This window comes from Pelodiscus sinensis, chromosome 20, assembly GCF_049634645.1.
Source record: "Pelodiscus sinensis isolate JC-2024 chromosome 20, ASM4963464v1, whole genome shotgun sequence".
NCBI classification, from domain to species: Eukaryota; Metazoa; Chordata; order Testudines; family Trionychidae; genus Pelodiscus; species Pelodiscus sinensis.
In genome coordinates this window covers 10229195-10243021 of record NC_134730.1, presented here as the reverse complement: position 1 = coordinate 10243021, position 13827 = coordinate 10229195, and the positions used below count along the sequence as shown (strand labels likewise).

Below are 13827 nucleotides of genomic sequence, written 5' to 3'. Positions count from 1 at the left end.
GAGGGACCTTGCAAAGGCTTTCTGAAAATCTAAGTATACTATATCTACTGGATCCCCCTTGTCTGCATGTTTGTTAACCTCTTCAAAGAACTCTAATATATTAGTAAGACAGGATTTCCCTTTACAGAAACCATGTTGACTTTTGTCCAACAAATTATGTTCTTCTACATGCTTCACAATTTTATTCTTTACTGTTGTTTTGACTAATTTGCCCGGTACTGAAGTTAGACTTACCGGTCTGTAATTGCCCAGATTGCCAGATATTATTTTTAAAATCTGACCATCTTGATCTTTTAGCCTTCTTATTTGTAGGAATGGCTATCCTGTGACAGGGGAAGCAATACATGATTCGTATGCACTGTAATCAATCTCCTATAGGAGTAGCTGAATGGACATGACATAAAAGCCAAATTTTAACATTCTCCCCCACTACAAAATAGTTTGTCAGTGTCTACATCTGTAGCGTCTACAAATCCATTTGGTCTTTCAGTATTTTTTTTTTAATATAGATTTTCATTCCGTGGTTAAATGTTTAAAGAGAGTTTCACTTAGTCAGATTCTCTGTGGAGCCTGAGCAACATCTTAAAGCAATGATCCCGTAACTCTACAGTCTGGAGACAAGGCTCAATACAGCTTTTATTGCTGTACATACAGACATAGAATTCACACCATAACTGTGATCACACCTTTCTGGCTCATTCTTTTCAATGCACTGCTGGGTTCTGAAAGAAGACCCAAGATAAGCTAAGGTGGGGAAAACAAACTCAGAAATCAGTTCCGACTCTGCATTCAATTCAGGAGTGAAGATAACCTGGCACAAACAAACCAAGGATATTACATTCCTGTACTACAATGCTGAAGTGGCACAGTCATACCTCATGGTTACTCTGAAAGCCCCTCTGACAGCAATGTGAGAATCTCAGTGCTGCTGTACTTGATTTGGTACCAGTTGAAGATAAGAACTGAGTGAAAATTGGTTCTACTTTCTGATTGGCCAGGGTAATTACATGTAGCACAGGAGAAATCCCACTTCACATTTTCATGTGAACTGAGGTATTATTTGCCACTTCTATCCCTGAACTGTTGGAATATAGTTGTTAATCAAGCAACATGGACTATATTAGCCTCATGAAGCACAGACACTAATTGACAAGATTTCCCCCTTCCCCCCCTTCTTTTTCTGCTATTTATTCGTAACTCTGGATCCCTTGCTCCATTCATCTGAAGAAGTGGGTTGTGCCCACGAAAGCTCACGATTCCACCTATGTGCTTTGTTATTCTCTAAGGTGCTGTAGGACCATTTGTTGTTTAAGTTGTTTTCATGCTTTACTCAAGAGATAGCATCAGTGATCCTTGCCTTTATCATTTGTAAAGCATTTAGGATTAATCCTTTCAAGCAAAGCTTGCCAACCTGAAGAAAAATTAAATTTGGTGGAAATATTGTGCCTAGAGTTATCAGAACCTCTAAGATTACTATAGAAGAAAAAAGTTAGCAAAACACAACCTTATTTTTTCCAGTTTATTTGGTGCATTTGAGAGCAGTCTCTTAATAGACAATTTCGCTGAACAATGTTCTCTGTCTGAAAATACCCCTATAACCACCAACAAGGGAGCAGAAAACCCTTTATGCTTCTTAAAAAGATGGATTTATAAATGGACAACACTATTTAAAGGAAGTGAAATATGGGAAATTATTTTTTCGGAAGCTAGTCAATTTCATAAAAGTTGGTAGCATCCTCATTAAGGGTAAGTCTAGACTACAGGGTTTTGTCGACAGAAGTTTTGTCTAGACTACAGTCAGTTCTGTCGACAAAGCAAGGTGCTTTGTCGACAAAACCCTGTAGTCTAGACACAACCCTACATGCAATAACACCTTCTGTCGACAGAACTCTGTTGACAAAAGGCGTTATGCCTCGTAAAATGAGGTTTACCAGCGTCGACAAAACTGCTGAGTTCTGTCGACATTATGTCGATATAACTCAGTGGTAGTGTAGACGCAGGTATAGTTTTGTCGACAAAAGTCCACTTTTGTCGACAAAACTCTGTAGTCTAGACACACCCTAAGATGCTGGAACAGGTTGACTTGTCAAAAACTGAAGTCCCTGCTAAATAGGAGTAAACTTACAAGCAAAAAGCTGTGAAGGTACATGTTAGGTGTAACGGTGATAGCAGGCTCTTTTAAAAAAAAAATATTTCAAGTTGCCAGAGTTAAAATAAATACAAATCTCGCTTGCCAGTTCCTACTAGTTACTGTGATTTCAGAATCACTTTACTTTAAAAAAAAAATGTTTTCTTCCTGCTTTTTGACTATGTTAAAGATAGATGCACACAAGTGGGCATAAGCGACTGGTGCCTGCTAAGGGAGAGGGTGCAGGGAGGGCCACCTATAGGAACAGGGAGGGGACATGAGGAGACACCCCATTTAGCAATTAAGATTTTTGCACGCATACAGTGGAAGCAGTGCACTTCCCAAATGCTACTTAGTTACCTATGCAAAGAGGAGAAAAACTATACTGGGAAACAGTAAAAACGAATGACACATTCAAATACTGTCAAATGCACAAAGCAAAACTGCAAAAAAATAGTCACTTGTCTTTCAATTCTAGTAATTGAAAGCACGCCACCATGTAATAGTAGGTACAAAGATTTCAGAGAGGAATGTTATTTTCTAAGATATGTCCCATTTGAAAAGAATGAAAACCACATGGTGGGAAGGGAACAATCAGAGTGGAAACAATGACACAGGTTCTTCCTAACCAGCATTTAAGGAAGGTGTTGTCAACCTTCAGAGCCTTTGAAATCCCCCAAGTAATTAAACAGTCAAGTGGGATGAGGCTTTTAGCTTTGCAAATGTCAGTTATTAACATTGCTCCTAGCGCCAACACAGACACCAAACATTAAAATTACGTCTTTTCTTTGACGAGAATTGGGATCTGAGGGAGGTATACGTAAAGGTGGTGGAGGAGGAGGAAAACTAGTGAAATCTTGTCCTCAAAAGCATCTGTCAGAAAAATTCTGCTGTTTGAACTCAACAGGAGAGAGAACAATTAAATGTTCAGAGCTGCTTCAAACTGCTTGTCTATGGCAAGCATAAAGTAAATGAAGGAGGATTTCTTATCAGGGTTTCAGCAAGAACCTCACTCACGTAGGCAAGTACTTGAATAGCTGATATGGATTTTAATTCTCTTCTATCATTCAACAAATGTCCAAGACTTTTTTTAATTTTTAAGAACTATGGGAATTTAACTGGAAAAAACAAACAATTTGTTAACAGTATGTCATGGTGAACACAGCTGATTGCTGCAGAATCAGCACTGGGAAAGAGATGCTGCATCCCTGCATTTCCCTGATTAATGATTATATATATTTTAAAAATAAAAAAGTGGACTCAATTTGGCATAATTATGTATGGATTTCTTGGTTTACCTATAATTCCACCATTTCCATACAATTCAAACTATATTATTTTCCTGCCCTTGATGTCTCAAAATAACATCCCCATGGGACACTGCTGGTTTCGATATTGCAGGTTACACAAAGTTTCATTTTTATTATAAAATATTTATGATAATCCTTGCGGCCTGCACTATGCTAAAAAGTTGTATCAGCATATAGCTATATCAGTCAAAAACGCTACACCTCTGACCACAGCAGCTATTCTGACATAATCCCTAGCATAGATATTAGGGATGGGATAGTGTAACAGTGTAAATGATTAACCAATGAGCCTACCACTCCTTCCTGCCCCCCCTTCCATGCTGCTGCCTCTGATACAGAGGCACAGCAGTGTGAGGGGAGAAGTTGCTCCACAGGAGTTGGGACATGTGGGAACCTGGCTTAACCCTCGAAAATTTCAGATGTTACACATTTACCAAAATAAACGCATTTTGACATCCATTGTACGTGGAGTTATATCAATGGAAGAAGGCATCTGTCATCATAGCTAGCTTCATTTGGGGGATGTGGTGTTCCTACACAATAGAAAAAAAATTCTTCTGTCACAAACTATGGGGTTATGCTTGCCTAGTTATGCAGACATAGCTATGCCTTAGTGTAGATGGGGTTCTCAAACTGGGGGTTGTGAGATTATTACATGGGGAGAGCAGCAAGCTGTCAGCCTCCACCTCCCAAACCCCAACACACTTCCAGTATTTAAAATCTCTCTTGCTATATAAAAACAGTTTTTCCTGTCAGGCAATAGAATGACATCATCACACCCTCATGCTCTCTGGTTGTGAAAGCAGCCAGAAAGAGGGGGGTTGGTGAGCGCAGCGAGCATGGGGAGCAGCACACTGGTAGTGTTTAATATAAAGAAAGTATTTAAATTTATAAGGAAGAGACCCACACTCATAGGCTTGCTGTGTGAAAGGGGTTACCAATACAAAAGTTTGCAAACCACTGGTCTAGACAGAGCCATATTCTCCATAGTGTAGCTATACCTTTTGTCTACACAGCCATAGTCAAATAAAAGTCCTCAGCTAGCAAATCAAAAGTGACAATCAAATCAAGGAGAAATAACTATGCAATGGATATTCATTTAGAGGGTTGGAACAGGTTATTAAAGTTGATTCAGCTTTTCGCAGAAACTGCAAAAATTCCAGTAAGCTCTTCTCCTGTCTCTAACCGCTGTGAATGTCAGGTGGTTCCTCAGAAATCCCCAGAGAGACCAATTGAAATGTCAGAAGCAAGAGAGGGTTAGGTACAACTTCCCCCACTCAATAAAAAAACAGTATTAATGGCTTAGGGTATTACATTTGTGTACCACATCAAAACTACAATGCTGCACAACGATCAGCATTTAGTCATGGTGCCTGACAAGAAATCATACTTATGTGACCCAGAACCATCTATCTTTACCTTTTAAAAGCGAAACACTCTATAGTTATGAATTCCTAAACAGAAAAATATGTCGGCTGCCTTTGAAGATGGAAGGCTTCACAGGCCCTTAATTTTTCAACTATCAATCACAGTTACTATCACATACAAAACTCTAGCTATGATTAACATCCAAATAACCCATACTACATGATCTGAATTAGACCAGAGAGAAAAACTGCAAAGCGCAGACGGTTAAAGGGTTGCTGCATATTTGTCACAGAAGAATCTCCTCCAGTTACCCCTTGCTAATGGGATGGCAAGTGCATTTTCTACAACTAGCCAAATACCCCAGAATTTAGGATGGAGTCCACAAAGATTATTCCATATTCTGCAGCCTTAACCTCCTGAAGCTAATGGGAGCTGACAGCACCCCATACCTCACAGGACCACACCATTTACCACTGACTCATTTACAGTAAGAAGCAGAGATTCCTCCCTAAAGAGATGGATCACTCGATAATTGCCCTGTTATTTTCACTCTCTCTGAAGCATCTGGCACTGGCCACCACCAGAAGACAGGATACTGGGCTAATTGAATGGCCCATTAGTGTGAACCTATATAGTTATTCTCTGAGCCATCCTGTCCATAGGATGCTCTGGGGCAGCTGCCCCAGGCCTCGCGCTTTGGGGGTCCCTGCAGCAACTGCCCCAAACATACCATGGATGGGACAGTTCTCCATATAGATGTTAGCCCGCAGCCTGCTGGATGATGGGCAGCAGAGCAAAGCAGGTTTCTGGGTTGCTCTGCTTCCTGCGGCTCTTGCCGCTGTGGGGAGTGTCTGTGTGTGTGGGGGGGGGGGTCCAACCCCTGAAGCCACCCCACACCAGGTCCCTGGTAATCCCCCAGGTCATGTCACTTGGGGAAGCGAGCTTTGGAAAAGGGGTGAAATGTTGGGTAAAATCCCATTTAATTGTTTAAACCCAGCGCGGACAGTATGTTTAACCAACTAAAGGGGATGGGTGGGAAGGGTGCTCAAGTAGGCTGGAGCACCCCCGCTGGGGTTGGACTAGAGTTCCCCATCCTAGTGACGGCCTTGGTCACAAAAATAAAGTTTGATATCAACTACAAGTAGGATAAAAAGACAAGACAACATACTGACCTTCTCTAACTGGGACACTTATTCCCCACAGTGCAAATACAGAACCACAGTGGTTTAAAAGTTTAAGTCAAAACAGATAAGTAAGGGGCAGGATCCAAACAAATAAAGGAAATTTGAAATGAGGTAGGACTCATTTCATTATGAGGTGGCAGAAAACTTTTTTTTAATTCATGAGTCAGCACTGTAAGAAATTATAGCAATAAGTAGTGGGAGGGAATATGGATATAATAGTGTAGTTGACTAACCAATTATCTGATAAGCAAAAGCTTATAGGTTAATACTATGGACTACATGCATGTTCCTCCTGCCCCTTGCCAGTACATTTTTTTAGCAGGCAGGCCAGCAGCCTGGCTCAGTTCTGGCTTGCGACAGGTGCGGACCTACCCCTGCTCCGCATTTAGTTTATTAGGAGCCATGTGGGCAGGCAGCCTGGCTCAGTTCTGGCTCGTCCTGGGTCCAGGAGCTCAGACCCCCCTAGACAGGGCTGCTGCCACCCCACGCTGCTTGCCTCTTTATTAGAGGCAGCAGCACAGGGCGACAGGCAGCGAGTCCACGAGGGGAGCTGGTTTTTAAACTGGATCCCCTCACAGACCAGCTCCCACCTGGCACCCTATGTTGCAGTCTCTGATACAGGAGCAGCAGCGCAGGTTGGCAGGGGGCTCCTTGGGAGTGAGGCCGGAGCACACTGGCTGCCAGCCCCATCCCAGTGATTATAGAATACAGTAAACTTCCAATAATCCGGCACCTTTAGGACCCAGGGGGTGCTGGATTATCAGATATGCCAGACTATCAGAAGGGGGGCTATGAGGGGTCTGGAGTGGGGTGGGAGGGGATGCCACCCCAGACCCCTCATAGCCCCCCCTTATGATAGTCAGGCTCTGCCCCAGGAGTCCCTGATTCAGCCGCTGCTGGTCAGTTTCAGCAGCAGCTGAATGGGGGAAGCCTGTCTGGCTGCCCCAGCACTTCCGGGTTCCTGATGGTGCCGGACCATCAGGAGTCCCGGAGCATTGGATGCCGGACTAATGGAGTTTTACTGTAGTAGAGTAACTGATAAGAATTCATGAGGTTACTCGACTTTCTAATTAACCGATATTTAACATTCCTAGGAGGGAACAGCAGAACTGTGTGGTATGGAAGCAGACACAGACCTACAATGAGATTTCAGGAGTAGCTAGAGAAAACAAAGCTGATCAGTCACTGAATTAACACTGAAGAGACTTGCTGGTTAGACTCTGTTTCAGTGCAGTTCCGAACAGAACAGCAGCAACAACAACAAAAATTAGAGCAAATTGCAGCACTAACTCAGCTTCACTAGGAACAGAAAAACTTCCAGTACAATTCTATCACTATGCCTTGACCTTGCAGTTGCAGTCCCGGATCCCCATAAATTTCTTCAGCTTCCTCCTCACCTGCACAATAAGAAGGATACGCAATACCAGTACTACTAGGAGGCTACATCCAAATGGATTCCCCCCACCCCTTACCATAATCCCATGCTGAACATAATAATTAAAAAACAAAAGAGCACTATTCTATTAGTCATTTAAACCCATCTTCCTTGGCATGAAGATAGATGCAGTAAAAGACAGTATTGTGCCTCTTTCACTACTGATGGGATCAGGCACTGTCTAATGCAGGGGTGGGCAAAAGGATCCGACCTGCGGAGGCCCTGCTGCTCCCCTGCCCCCAGGCCAATTACGGCGGGAGAGTGCGCGAAGCCACCTCCTGCCCAGCTAGGAGCACATGGTGCTTTGAAGCGCTGCCTGCTGCTGTGGGGGGAGGGAGGGAGGGAGAGCGGAAGAGGCCTAATTTAGGGGCAGGGAAGCAAGGGAAGTCTCCCCCCATGCCAGGGGCATGGACACTTTGGGAGATCATGGGAAAGGGGCAAAAGGCACTCCCTCATCCCCAGACTAATCATTGTCTGAAGGTGGGGAACCTGGAAATATCTTGGCCTTGCCCCTTCCGCTCCATGCTCCCACCCCTTCCTGTGCGCCCGGGGCCACTTCAAAAATTTCCAAAGTGACCCCCAGCAACAAATTATTGTCCACCCTTGTTCTAGTGAATGATTAGAGCACAGACCCAGATGTCAGGAGATTTGACCTCTTGTGAACTAAACAAACAAGCCTCAATTTCCCCCATTTACAAAACAGAAATGCCAGGATTTGCGAAGATTAGAGTCTGAAGACAGTAGCGAAATCTTGGGATGAAAGGTGGTAAGAGAAGGCAAATGAACCAAATCTAACTTGCATTTCAAAAATGTTTGTGATTACTTTTCTAGGAAAGTGACTGCTGAAACAATCAGACTCTGATGCCAGCCAGTAATGGCTCCATCTTTTTAGGAGGGCAAATTAAATATAATGTTCACAGAACAAGAATTATGTTCACTGTGAAGACCGTATAGGTGCAGCTTAAATTAGCAAGGAGGGGGATACACATTTTGCCACATGATTTCAAGAAGGGCTGAGAACAGCCAGGACATGAATGAGATGCATGCTTCCAAAATAGGAGATTTTGGACATTCAGCAATGGAGATTTTCAATTTTTTTCAGTGTCAGAGTATCTGAGGAGGGTGAGAAGGTAGGCCTAAAGGGAGCATAGAGAGGTAAAATATAAAACACTTGTGTGGATGACAGTCTAATGTCACTAGATGAAAACCTTGCTACTGACACTACTAGTGGAAAACAATTTAGGAAAATAACCATATTTAGGAATCAAATAAGAAATAAGCCAACCTAGTCTACTTTTATAGTGGTAGTGGTCCATAACATCTTCATCCGTCACTATAGGTCCTAAATTCACATTCTGTTGTAAAAGAATAATTTTACTAAACTTAATAATAATGCAAGCAATCATTTAAAATTTAAGCAAACATTGGTCTGCAATATTTATTGCCACAATGTATCAGCACAGGAAAGCCTAAAAGTTAGCTAGGATCAGGGCTGAAAAAGATTACCTTGTTATCACTAACAAATTAGGAAGGTTTACTTTAAACCTGATGCTGTAGCTTTACGTTTAGAAGCCTAATTCATCCTTCTAATTCAGGTTGCCTAGTTATGTAGCTTGAGAAAAGCCTTGCAACTTTCCATACTGTATTTGCATAAGAAGTTATTTATTTTCTACTATTATGTTGCTACAAAAGCCTTCTTTGCCTTTCTGAGCTCTCTGGTGCTAAATGCACACATTTGCTAGCAATAATATTTTACCTGAAGTGTCCACATTTCCACACTGAGGCATAAGCCACAAGCAGTTTATACATGACCCTGATTTCTGAAGCACACTTACACACTGTGCATTGCATTAATCCATCCGTGTGGACTCTGCTACTGCCCATTAAAAGTTCCCTAGTGCACTTTAATGTTGGGCTGTTTTCAAACACTCCCCTAGTGCACAAGGCTATTCCACACAGACAAGCCCCAGGTGATTTGCTCATGGTCATAAGTGGTAAATGGCAGAGCTGAGAAAAAGAATCCAAAGTCTGCTGACTAAGCTTTGAGACTATTTCTAGTCCCTCTCTGTTGCAAACCTGACTTATTGTAAAACAGGCTTTCAAAAATAACGAGAAAAAGAGTGGGGGACTAATTTAATCTTAAATCCACGATTTAATTTTATCAGGTTTTAGGTAATCAAGTCATATACTTTCAAAGAAAGTGAAAGTTGCAATCTCAAAGCAGGAGGTTCCTTTGCAGATTCAAAGTTGTGTTAAAAATTACTCACCCAGGCCTACAATGGTTACTAACATCATGAACTAAAATGGTAATTAATATTTTCCTCTCTCTGCCACAATTATGTAGTGTTTACATTTTTGGCTCTCTTAGCTTGGTCAACAAAAGAGTGTCCATATGCCAGTTTAACATTTTGGTTTTGACCAACATTTTGGTTTTGACCTACTAACACAATGCACAACGTTTGAAGAAATACTGATAAGGAATATTATCTAAAAACTGTCTACAGCAAAATATTCCATGGCTAAACTTCTAGTGGTCTAAATTGCAGCCCACCTCTCATTGGTGGAGATTTTCAAATTAAAAAAAAAATCAATAGGACAATTAGGATATATTACCTGTATAAATCTTATACCTTCCCTGAAAGTATATTACTATAAAATGGAAAGGAAAGAAGTTACCCATTTAAGTCCTTTGAATTCCGGTAAGTTCATGTCTCCTGCATTTTCCATATTGCAATAAATATAATAGCCTTTATTTTATCATATCATGTTCAAATCCGAAGCCCTAAAATCAGGCTCCTAAATCCATATTTACAAAACCCAGGGAGCCTGTTTCAGGAGCTCCCAAATTAATTTGAAAACTTAATTTTAGGCAGCACATTTAAAAATTGTGACTGAATATTTTATTTGAAAAGCAACCTCTCTTGCTTAAGGACCAGAAATTTAAAAAAAAAAAAAAAAAAAGACATTTTTTTAAAAGCTATTGTGGATATACCTTATTCATTTTTATATACTTTAAACAAGATTCGCCATGTCTAGTGACAATACAGTCTGCCTTTAGCTCTACTTAGTGTTATGTGATCAAACCAATTTCCACTACTGGAATTACAAATGCACTGCATTTTCCACAGACTTCTATTGCATGATATTGCGGAGGAGAGTAAAAGATTATGGTAATCGACTCATATTTTCACTTCCCAGTATAAAATTACATGCAGCCTCTTTTTGTTTCTATGATAGCACAGGCCTTCTCTTCTGAGAGACATCCATTCATCCCAGACTCTTTGTATTATGTTAAGAGTGGTCTTTTGTCTCCCATGTATTGTCAGTCACCAAGCTGTAGGCTAACTTTGGAAAGTGGGAAGTATTCTATGCAGAACCTCAAACACTCACACCTTGTAACCCTTAAATTTCAATTAAAGGTCAGAAATCAGCATATGCAAGACTGATAGGAATAACCATTCAGGGGGGAAAAGTGCAAACCCATGAATCCACTTTGTGTGTGTACACTATTATGTCACACTTGAAACCTTTAACTGTCCAAAGCTATTGTACTTTGTTAACTTTCCTATATTGAGGTTTTGGGGTTTTTAAGTTGTTTCTTTTTAATACATAGTACATACTCTTCTCCACCAAAAAACAAAGAATCTATTACAAAGTACTCAGTGCCAGACTGAGCCATAGTTGCGCCTTGGGCAGCGGGCACACGGCGCATGCACAGCCCAGCCCCAGCACGGGGCACATGCACAGCCCTGCCCCTTGGTGTGCAGCACCCCTTACCACTTCAATCAGGCGCCCTCCATAGGTTGGCACCCCGGGCAGCTGCCCGGCTAGCCCCCCCTTAATCCGGCCTTGAAGGCACTCCTTAATTCACATTCATGGACAACGGCCATTACCAGAGTTTCCTGGACTTTTAAAGATTATTTTAAATGTAAACCAAAATCCCAATGAGACAACTAAGTTTTGATCTTCTCTATGCAGGCAAGAGCTGTGTCCTATCCAGGTGAGAAGCAAGGAGATTTAACTACAGACTTTAAAGCCCTTTGAAAGAAGATAAATATATTTCAAACCCAATAAAATTAGCATACATAAGAGGCCAATAATTCTTTCAACATGAGAGAAGCTCTCATAGAACTAAGCAATAATAACAATCCTGTACTAATGTGACCGCTGATACTAGGAATAATTGCAAGGTAAGTTTTCCTATTGACAAACAGCTGTGCCCTTTGTAGCTTACCATCTACACAGCCCCAGAGGCCTGCACGGCAATTTGTGGACAAGGCCCCTGCCCCTAGGAAGTCACAATCGAGGCACCTTTCTGTTATTTTAAGGGGTGTCTCTGAGCAGCGCATCCTATGCAATTATGCCAAACGTCATGGGCGCAGAGGGCTGGAACTAGGGGTGCAGGGGTAGCAGCAGCACTCCTTGCCCTGAAGCGGTTTCCGTCATCTGCCGGGTTTACAGTCTGGTTTAGCGGCCCGCAGCGCCCCCACTCTACTCACTGTTCCAGCCCCTGAAGGCGGGGGAGGGGGCTGCATGTGGGGCAAGGGGCTCCCGTGGCCGAGGCGCTACAGGGAACCACCAAGGCTCGGGATGCCGGAGGAAGCCGGCACGGAGGACCGGGAAGAGGGGATTTCCGAGCGGCGGTCGCGGCTGCCGGGCACAACCGCGCGGGGGGCAGGATTCCGGGCCAGGGCGGGGGCGAGCCCGGAGGGGAGGGGGAGGCCTCGCGTATGCAAATCCACGCAGATGAGATGCAGATGAGCGGCTCACCTTGGTCTCCTTGACGTGCTGCTTGATGCCCTCCGGGTACCACTGGACCCGCACGTAGCCGCGACGCAGGGGGCTGGCCCGGCTCTCCTCGGCCCCGCCGGCCCCGGGGCCCCCCGACTCGGAGCCCCCCGAGCTGCCGGCCCCGGCGCCGCGGCCGCCATCCTCCTCCTCCGAGTCGGAGTCCTCGCCGTGGATGAGGCGCACCAGGCCGAAGCGCACCGAGCCCCGGTACCGGCCCGACACCAGGTCGTGCGAGAAGAGCAGGCGCTGCGAGCCGCCGGGGGGCGCCGGGGCCGGGGCGGGCTCTGCGGGCTGGTCCGCCATGGCTCGGACAGCGCACGGAGACAGCGAGCGAGCGGGCGGGCGGGCAGGGAGGAGGCCGGGCTGAGGCGCCGTCACTGCTGGAGGGCGGGGCTCGGCCGCTCGGCCCCGCCCACCGCCGGGGAGCCGGATGCTGGGGGCGGGGGGTGGGGGAGTAGGACAAGAGGGGGGAGGGGAGATGCCCGTGAGAAAGACAGATCCAAGGTCCTAAGCCCTCTGCTCTACCCCCCCCCCTCCCCATTCATTCTGATTTGTTGTCCCTAGGGCCCTAACCAAGACTGAAAGCCCCTTGTGCTAGGGGCTGGATGTACATAGGTGAGAGGCAGCGCCTGGCCTAAAGAAGCGGAAAGTGCCCATTTCCCGCTTTCCTTGTCTTACCGCTCCGTGGGGAAGCCGCAATGATACCTATTGGCGCCATGTGCATTTTTTGCCTTCCCCACTTCAGTATTAAGATTTTGTTTCAAGCAGGAAAAGGGTCTCAGCTAAGTTGTCAAAGGAGCCACTCGGAGTCTTTTAATCTTGTCGCTCTGGTCCATGAGTATCTGTAGTGTCACCTTGCAGCCCAATTGTAAGGCCAATTGTAAGACTCAGATCCCTTGCATTTTTAAAAGTCTCAGAGGGGTAGCTGTGTTAGTCTGTCTCATCTGAAGAAGTGGGTTTTGCCCACAAAAGCTCATGGTACTATATGTATATTTTTGTTAGTTTCTAAGGTGCTACAGGACTACTCATTTTTTTATAGACTCATATTGATGCTGCATCTGTATGTAATTCACACTGAACTGGAAAAGGGAATAAAAAAGACAGGCAACACAAACACTGTTCAAAGAACTCCTCTGGGCACACTATTCATCCTTCTCCAGCATCAACCTGATCTGATCTGATCTGATGTGCAGCCTCTCTATCCCAGCTTACAGACAGCAGTGGAGGGTTGAGACCAGTTGCGGCTCTACAGTCCTTTTCCTTTTCTCACCTCCCCTCTCTCTGCCTGCCATTGTAGAGTCAGTGCCCCATCTGCCCCATTAAGCAGGCTTTCTTGTCATCTGTGTTGTGCCTCAGATACACCCAACTTTTGGCCTGTGGACTATGACTACTCTTCTCCAACTCACTGTGAGTTCCTGGTGACAGGTGCACGATTGACTGGTTCTCCAGCAGCAACTTTACAGGTTGTGTAAAGCCCTACATAGCTTGGGACCTTCCTGCTTGAGAGACTGCCTCTCTCCATGGTCATTAAAGCCACAGGGACACTAATGGAGGTGAGCAAGCAGGATCAGCCACAGGTTAATTGTGGGAGCTACCAGCAGGCAGAGCTCT

At 44.2% G+C, this 13827-nt stretch overlaps 1 protein-coding gene across 2 annotated transcripts in view; it reads right to left on the bottom strand.

Moving 5' to 3' along the window:
• The window catches only part of UBE2O (ubiquitin conjugating enzyme E2 O), a 129393-nt gene extending 116822 nt beyond the window's left edge, over positions 1 to 12571 (bottom strand). For both annotated transcript variants that reach the window (XM_075903599.1, XM_025178156.2), the window contains exon 1: positions 12196 to 12571. In XM_075903599.1, coding sequence (XP_075759714.1) covers positions 12196 to 12519 — 324 coding nt within the window. In that variant the 5' untranslated portion in view covers positions 12520 to 12571. The remainder of the gene's footprint in view (positions 1 to 12195) is intronic.
• Between the last annotated feature and the right edge of the window lie 1256 nt (positions 12572 to 13827).